This window comes from Ahaetulla prasina, chromosome 11 (genome assembly GCF_028640845.1).
Source record: "Ahaetulla prasina isolate Xishuangbanna chromosome 11, ASM2864084v1, whole genome shotgun sequence".
NCBI classification, from domain to species: domain Eukaryota; kingdom Metazoa; phylum Chordata; class Lepidosauria; order Squamata; family Colubridae; genus Ahaetulla; species Ahaetulla prasina.
The window spans coordinates 5,444,486-5,453,083 of record NC_080549.1 but is presented as its reverse complement, the minus strand read 5'-3'; the positions used below and the strand labels follow the sequence as shown (position 1 = coordinate 5,453,083).

The 8,598-nt window shown below is 45.3% G+C and overlaps 1 protein-coding gene and 1 long non-coding RNA gene across 7 annotated transcripts in view; one reads left to right on the top strand and one right to left on the bottom strand.

The window, feature by feature from the left end:
- Positions 1–1,452: 1,452 nt before the first annotated feature.
- LOC131205170 (uncharacterized) lies at positions 1,453–3,311 on the bottom strand. Its single transcript, XR_009156732.1, has 2 exons — positions 2,458–3,311; positions 1,453–2,348 (listed from the first exon to the last, which is right to left on the bottom strand). It is a non-coding gene; the product is annotated as an uncharacterized LOC131205170 (long non-coding RNA).
- Positions 3,312–7,747: 4,436 nt separating this feature from the next.
- The window catches only part of NRK (Nik related kinase), a 106,841-nt gene continuing 105,990 nt past the window's right edge, over positions 7,748–8,598 (top strand). For 4 of the 6 annotated variants that reach the window (XR_009156676.1, XM_058196552.1, XM_058196550.1 and 1 more), the window contains exon 1: positions 7,749–8,178. Coding sequence is in view for 5 of the 6 variants with exons in the window: in XM_058196552.1 (XP_058052535.1) it covers positions 8,122–8,178 (57 nt within the window). In the remaining variant the exon portion in view is untranslated. Of the gene's footprint in view, positions 8,179–8,598 lie in introns of all 6 variants that reach the window. The other 2 variants (XM_058196549.1, XM_058196548.1) reach the window with 2 other exon arrangements.

Here is an 8,598-nt window from a genome sequence, read left to right as displayed (position 1 = left end):
AAAGGAATACCACATTTTATTCCAAAATAAGGAACGGTTCCTTAAACCATGTCATCCCATCCCACGCACGGAAATCTGTGCCTCAGTTTCCTAGTGAATAAGTACAGGAAGGCCTCCCCTTCTCTCTTTTGAAGGCCTCCCCAGTATTTCCACTACTGGGGTTTTTATACGGAAAACAATATTTAGGCTAAATATAAATTTATATTTAGGCTGTGCATAAATAGTTCTGAAGAGATGCTTCAGACCTCACCTGTCTGGACCATCTTCCTCTCCTCTCCTCTCCTCTCTATTCTTTCCTATCTTCCTTTTCCCTCTCCCTAGTTTCCTTTTCTATCCTCCACCCTCCCCTCCTTCCTTCCTCCCTCCCTCCCTCCCTTCTGTCTTTCTTCCTCCCTCCCTCTCTTCATCCTCCCTCCCTCCCTCTATCTGTCTTCCTCCCTTTCAACCCTCCTTCTCATCTGCCTCCCTCCCTCCATCTGTCTTCCTCCATCCCTCCCTATGTCTTCCTCCCTCCCTCCTTCTCATCTGCCTCCCTCCGTCTTCCTTCCTTCCTCCCTCTCATCTGTCTTCCTCCCTCCTGCCCTCCCTCTCATCTCTCCCTCCCTCCCTCCGTCTTCATCCCTCCATCTGTCTTCCTTCCTTCCTCCCTCCCTTCCCCTCCATCTACCTTCTTTCCTCCCTCCCTCCTTCTCATCTGCCTCCCTCCCTCTCTCCCTCCCTTTCATCCTTCTTCTCTGCCTTCGTCCCTCCCTCGCATGACCCTGAATAAAGAATGCCGCTGCATTAAAATTTAAATGAGTCAACTCTTTTTTGTGCGACAACACCTTTCAAACAGAACTCTGGGAAAAAAAAGAAAAAAAGAGGGGTTGCTTGAATAGAAGAAGAGGTGCTGTAACTTCCCCTCTGCGCTTCCTCAAGTAGCAGCCTCTCTACTGCAAACAGTCAACTCTCACTTGGATCCTTTTTCCAGGAGCAAACAAGCAAACAAACAAAAGACATGCTTTCTGCAGACATGTAAACAGCCAGCTCTGAGTCTGAGAGGCCTAGGGCTTCCAGGGACACACACACACACGGCCCAGGAGTGTCCCACCACTTCCCACACTGAATTTGCAGTTATCCATTTCCTCGCACACTTCCTCTGAATCCCTGTTACCCTGACCAGGAAATGAGCAATTTGAAATCAAGGTGTGTGTGTGTGTGTTTTTCTTCGTGAGATTTTTTTTTTTTTTAGGGCAAAGTGGAGAATTTTCAGGAAAACACTTCATGATCTTCATGATGGGTTTTTCCCCCCCCTCCTGAGCTCAACTTCGTTTTCTCCGCCATGGGGGGGGGGACGACAACGAGTGAGTTTAGTTGATCCCCAGAAGTTAAATCAAGATCGGATGCGTTTTATTTATTTTATTTTATTTTATTTATTATTATTTGTCAAGCATGGACGAAAAAATAATAGAATAGAATAGAATTTTCTTTTATTGGCCAAGTGTATTAGACACACAAGGAATTTGTCTTGGTGCATATGCTCTCAGTGTACATAAAAGAAAAGATACCTTCATCAAGGTTCAACATTTACAACAATGATAGTCATAGGGTATAAATTTAACACTTAATGATACAACACTTAAAGATAATCATAGGGTACAAATAAGCAATCAGGAAACAATCAATATCAATATAAATCATAAGGATTACCAGCAACAAAGTTACAGTCATACAGTCATAAATGGAATATTTATAATTGAAATATAAGTATAAACATAACATATAAACATATAAGTATAAACAGGTATAACTATATACCTAATAAATGAGTACTAATAAATGAGGACAGTAGGACAGGGACAGTAGGCACGTTGGTGCATGGATGCACACCCCCTTAGAGACCTCTTAGGAATGGGGAGAGATCCGCAGTAGACAGATTTGGGGAAGAAACCACAGAGTCAGGTAGTGCATTCCAGGCATCGACCACTCTGTTACTGAAGTCGTATTTTCTACAATCGAGTTTGGAGAGGTTTACTATGAGTAAGCATCTATTGTTTGCCGGGTATTATTGTGGTTGAAGCGGAAGTAGTCATTGACAGGTAGGAGATTGTAGCAGACAATTTTGTGGATGAAGCTTAGGTTCAGACCGTAGGCGACGTAGTTCTAGTTTGTCTAAGCCCAAAATTTAAAGCCTGGTTGCATAAGGGATTCTATTGTGAGCAGAGGAGTGGAGGACTCTTCTCGTGAAATACCTCTGGACTCGCTCGATTGTATTAATGTCCGATATACCGTGTGGATTCCAGGCAGACGAGCTGTATTTGAGAATTGGTCTAGCAAAGGTTTTGTATGTCCTAGTTTGCAGTACAATGCTACGAGAGAAGAAGCGTCGCAAAATTAGGTTAACAACTCTTAATGCCTTTTTTGGCAATGCCGTTACAGTGGGCTCTAGAGTTTAGATCAGGGGTGGGTTCTACTTACTTTTACTACTGGTTCGCATCAGGCACGCATGCGCAAATCACCTATGATGATGTCCGGGTCAGTGGGAGGAGCCTCCCACCAGTTTTACGAACCGGTCCAAGCAGGGGGCAACTCACCACTGGCTTAGATCTTTTGAAATGAGCACTCTTAGGTCTTTGACAGAGTGAGGGACATCTACGAGGTTTGAGGTTAAAGGCTGGGAAGGTCACAGAGCCCGAAGCCAAACCCAGCTTCCTTTGTACTGTGGCCAAGGACCGTCCCGCGAACAAAAGAAAGCCGTGGAATCATCAAAAGAGTTGACTCTTTTGTCTTTCTAGAAAACATCTTTCGGGGCTTACATTCCCGTCTGGTGGTGTGTGTGTGTGTGTGTGTGTGTGCTGACTCAAAACCACGACAGTCCCCATTTCCAACAGTTGTGGGTCACGAGACGTCTGGCGAGGTCGGAAAAACAAACAAACAAATGCGAAGACATGAGATCTGGCCATGTTTGCTTCCCCCTTAAAGGAGAGGGGAAGGCTGGCTGGTTTCTTATACGTTTCCCCAAAAGAAGTAGGTTAGGGGGCAGCTAAGCATTTCAGCCTGCAGAATGCAGACAAACAGAGCTGACAAAGTAGCTCAGGGGCTAAGCTACTAAGATCAGAAAGGTTGGCAATTCTGGGGTTCGAATCCCTAGTTCACAGGTCTGCTGCGCGAGCAGGGGGTTGAACTATTTATTTATTTATTTATTTTGTCACAACATCATACAAAAAGATTATATAGTATATAAACATATGTATGAGTAAATATTAGGAGGTATAAACATATATATATAGGAAGAAGAAAAGAAAAACAATAGGACAGGAACGGTAGGCACGTTTGTGCGCTTATGCACGCCCCTTATGGTCCTCTTAGGAATGGGGTGAGGTCAATAGTAGAGAGTTTTTGGTTAAAGCTTTTAGGATTATGGGAAGAGACCACAGAGTTAGGTAAAGTATTCCAAGCACTGATGATTCTGTTACAGAAGTCATATTTTCTGCAATCTAGATTAAAGCGGTTGACATGAAGTTTAAATCTATTGGTTGCTCTTGTAATATTGCAATTGAAGCTGAAGTAGTCTTTAACAGGAAGGACATTACAATAGATGGTTCTGTGAGTTAAACTTAGGTCTTGTCGAAGGCGACGGAGTTCCAAGTTTTCTAAGCCTAGGATTTCAAGTCTGGTGGGATAAGGTATTTTGTTGTTTTCAGAGGAATGGAGAACTCTTCTTGTAAAATATTTCTGGACACTTTCAATTGTATTGATGTCAGAGATGTGATAGATGATCTCTTCTATATCCCTTCCAACTCCTATTGTAGAACGAGCTGGGACAGAAAGTGGGGGCAGAGGGAATCTGCGTTCTTAGCATCCCCCCTTACAGGCAGGGCTGGTTGCGGGGGGGGGGGGGGAGGCTCCCGGGAGGGGAGGGGTGTGTGTGTCTTATCCAGCGAGAATGCTCAGGAGGAGCTGCTCAAAGTTACCACCTTTACGGCAACCTCAGAAGTTTGTGGCTTTGCAGGATGTGAGAGCCACGCCCTTTTTTTTTTGCAGAAGACGCTGCTTTCGTTTTAAGCCAGGGGGACTTTTTCAGTTCTGGTTCTCTTGATATTCGGGCTTATGTAAAAATAAACGGGCTCCCTGCTCCGGGGGATTTAATAGCAAGGAAAATATCAGGAGACGCAGAGTGAACAGCCAGTCTTTGAGCGAAATAACAGGCCCTTGGCTGAAGTCAGTGAAGTTCCTTTTCTCACTTCCCTTTCCTGAAGTTGACATGCTGAAGTGTTTAACACCGGCATCGTATCTTCTTTCTTTCTCTCTTTCTTTCTTTCTTTCTTTCTTTCTTTCCTTCCTTCCTTCCTTCCTATCCTTTCTTTCTTTCCTTTTCCTTCCTTCCTATCCTTTTTTCTTTTCTTCCTTCCTTCCTTCCTTCCTCCCTCCTTTCCTTCCGTCCTTCCTACCCTTCCTTCCTTCCTTTTCCTTCCTTCCTTTCCTTCCTTCCTTCCTACCCTTCCTTCCTTCCTTCCTCCCTCCTTTCCTTCCGTCCTTCCTCCTTTCCTTCCGTCCTTCCTACCCTTCCTTCCTTCCTTCCTTCCTATCCTTTCCTTCCTTCCTTTTCCTTCCTTCCTATCCTTTTTTCCTTCCTTTCTTCCTTCCTTCCTTCCTCCTTTCCTTCCGTCCTTCCTACCCTTCCTTCCTTCCTTCCTTCCTCCCTTCCTTCCTTCCTTCCTTTTTCTTTCTTTCCTTCCTTCTTTCCTTCCTTCCTTCCTTCCTTCCTTCCTTTTTATTTATTTCTTTCTTTCTTACTTACTTACTTACTTTAATTTGGTCTAGTGAAGAGCCAGTTTGGTGTAGTTAAGATGCTGGCTTAAAAACTGGGAGACAGTGAGTTCTAGTCCCGCCTTAAGCATGAAAGCCATCCGGATGATTTTGGGCCAATCACCAGGAGATGGTGAATTCTAGTGCCGGTTTAAGCATGAAAGCCACCTGAGTGACTTTGGGCCAATCACCAGGAGACAGTGAATTCTAGTGCTGCCTTAAGCATGAAAGCCACCTGGGTGACTTTGGGCCAATCACCAGGAGAGATGAATTCTAGTTCTAATTCACCTTACACGTGAAAGCTGGCTGGGTGACCTTGGGCCAATCACCAGGCCTTATGAGTTGTGAGTTCTAGTCTTGTCTTAGTCACGAAAGCCAGCTGGGTGACTTCGGCCCACTCCCTCCCTCTCTCTTTCCACCCACCTCACAGGGCTGTTGTGAGGAAAAATAGGAGGAACAAAGAAGCATTAAGCATATCCGTCGCCTGTGGGTGATTTATCAACTATCAAAGTGGATTAAAAAATTAATAAAAATATAATTAATACAGGCGGGCAGATTTTCTTTAGGCCAGATCATGCCTCTTTCTTCCAAACTCCTCTTTAGCAGGGCCCGGGCCAAAGTTAAACACACTCAGGGAGTTGCTTTATGCAAAAAAAAAACCTTCCTTCTCTAATTTTAGCTTCTCTGTCAGGAAGTCTTCAGCCTGCTATTTGCTCCTCTGTTTAGCATCGTTATTTTTTTAAGGAGTGTGTCTACCTCTATATCTACAATTACATCCTCCTCTCTCTCTCTCGATATATATATATATATATATATATATATATATATATATATATATATATATATATATATATATATATATATATATATATATATATCTACCTCAGAGTTATAATTCGTACAATGAACTTGAGCCTTACTTGCACCTCTGTGTCACTTCTAGAAAGTAGGTTAGCCCACGTGGACACACCCTGACTGTGGGCAGGGGGTGGTTCTTTTTGTGGTTTGTGGGACGCGCTTTCCTGCAGAGAAGGAAGCTGGGTTAAGACACACAAATTCCCCCCCTCCCTCCCAACGGCAATGGGGTGGGGTGGGGGTCTCAGACAGGCTTTGAAGATTTTTGGGTGGGGGAAAGAGTTGGACTCCACGAAAGGAGGGGCTTCAGAATTCACTTTGTCAGTTTTCCTAGTTAGTTGGTCCACAATCTGGGCGGTGGATTTATTTTCTGGATGCTTTTAATCCTTTTATTGTTTTCAATTGTTTAAGGTGTTTTAGAATTCTAAGCCACCCAGAATCACTGGGTGGAGATGGATGGCTACATTCATACATTCAATTTAAATAGATAGATGGATGGATGGATGGATGGATGGATGGATAGATAGATAGATAGATTATAGCTAGCTAGCTAGCTAGCTATAGAGATATAGATATAGATATATAGATCTAGATAGATCTATATAGATATAGATAGATATAAATATATAGAATATAGAATTATTTATTGGCCAAGTGTGATTGGACACAGAAGGAATTTGTCTTCGGTGCAGAAGGTCTCAGTGTACATAAAAGCTGTAAATGATAAAACGTGATCATAGTTATCATAAAAATACATTCATCATGAATCATGAGATGCAACGCTTAATGACAGTCATAGGATACTAACTAAGCAATCAAAATCATACTAGGAAACTAAATAAAACAATATACATCATAAAGATACAAGCAACAAGGTTATAGTCATAAGTTAGAAAGGAGATAGGTCTGCCTTTAAACCCTGACCCATATTGGGTGAAGAGTAACAGACACCCAAGTGATAGGAGCAGAAATATTCAGTTTTTGCAAGTTTTTCCCCGACACCAATCTTGGTCTGGGGTCACAAGCAGCTTTGCTTAACCTGGAACCAGCCAGCCACCTTGGGACTACAGGTCGCAGAATCCCCAGCTTTTCTTTGGCTGGGGATTAGGGTCCCAGTAGTAGTTCTGCCTTACGCAGGAAAGCGAATTGGGAGACGGGCAAAACCCCATCAAAAGCCAAGCAGGGTTAACTTGCCCCAAGCTTCCTCCCTTCCTCCCTTCCTCCCTTCCTCTCTCTCTCTTTCTCTCCCCACACACAGTCCACCTCACAGGGTTGTTGTGGGGAAAGTAGGAGGATGGAAGAGTATTAGGGATATTTGCTGGAAAGAAAGAAAAGAAAGAGAGAGAGAGAGAGAAAGAAAGAAGAAAAGCTAAAAGGAAAGGAGAGCGGGAGGGGGGAAAGAGAAGAAAGAAAGAAAAATAAAGAAAGAAAGAAAGAAAGAAAGAAAGAAAGAAAGAAAGAAAGAAAGAAGAAAGGAGACAAGGAAAGGAGGGATGGAGGGAAGAGAAAGAAGAAAGAAGAAAGAAAGAAAGAAAGAAAGAAAGAAAGAAAGAAAGAAAGAAAGAAAGAGAAAAGGAAAGGAGGAGGAGGAAAGAGAAAGAAAGAAAGAAAGAGAGAGAGAGAGAGAGAGAGAGAGAGAGAAGGAAAGGAAGGAGGGAGGGAGGAGAGAGAGAGAAAGGGAAAAAGAAAGAAGAAAAGAGACAAGGAAAGGAGGGAGGGAGGAGGGAGAGAGAAAGAAAGAAAGAAAGAAAGAAAGAAAGAAAGAAAGAAAGAAAGAAAGAAAGAAAGAAAGAAAGCAAACTTGGAGAGGGTTAACCCTGCTTGGCTTCGGATGGGACTTTGCCCGTTAACCCGGAGCGCGTGCAACGTGCAAATGGATTTGATGCAGCAAGCAGGAAAAAAGCGGTTGTGTGAACAAGCCAACTTACGGGTAACGGAGAATGGAGTCAACCGGGGCATCCCAGAGGCCGACCCCCCCTCCCTTCTGCAGCTGCCCCCTGCCCCCCCCAGCCCAGCTGTTGCATCACCCCTCCCCCCCTCAGCCCACGTCACTTCCTCGCAAACTTTTCCCTAGGAAATGTCTGCGCGAAAGTTGTTGTCCTTGCAAGCATCTGGACGGCGGAGCCGCTGGGTCCTCGCCCTCTGACTGCGGGCGGGGCGGAAGAGAGGTGGGTGGGAGGAAGAAGAAAAGTTTTTTTTCTTCTTTCTTCTCCTCCTTTCTTTCCTTCCTTCCTTCCTTTCTTCTTTTTCTTTTTCTCCTCCCGCTTTCCCCGGCTCTGCATGTCAGGCTTCCTGCGCTGGGTCCCGGCGGCCGTTCCCCGGCCATGGACGACGGCTGAGCCCGCTAGAACCGCCGGGCAGCCGTCGGCAGCAGAAGCCGCCGAAGAGCCAACTAGCCGGGCCGGCCACCTCCGCAGCCTCTTGCCCCGCTCCTCTGCAACAACGCGTAGCCCGGAGGCTGCCAGCATCCTTTAAGCCATGGCCAGCGATTGCGCAGCGCGGAGCTTGGATAACACCGATCTCGGAGCGCTCCGGGTAAGTGGCTCCTGCATGGGACAGGAGAGGAGATGGAGGGGGAAGAGAGAGAGAGAGAAGCGGGGCTGCTGCATTCCCACGACCCCCGCAGTCCCAACTGGGCTTGTGCCTTTTCCTCTGTGCGCCCAACTGGAGTCCTGGGACTTTGGGCAAACGCGCGTCTAAGCTTTTCCAAGGGATGGAACAGGACCCGGTTTGGTTGCAGGTCGTGGGAACGCGGCCTTCAAAGTTGTCAGTGACCCGGTTAACTTTTGAGGAGGTTGGGCAGCCAGATACGCAACACGAGCCAGCGAGAGACAGAGACAATGATACACGTGTACACACACACACACACACAGAGAGAAAGAGAGATAGGGATGGACAGACAGACAGACACGTGCAGAGGGAGACAGGGAGACAGGGAGAGTGGAGAGAGAAAGA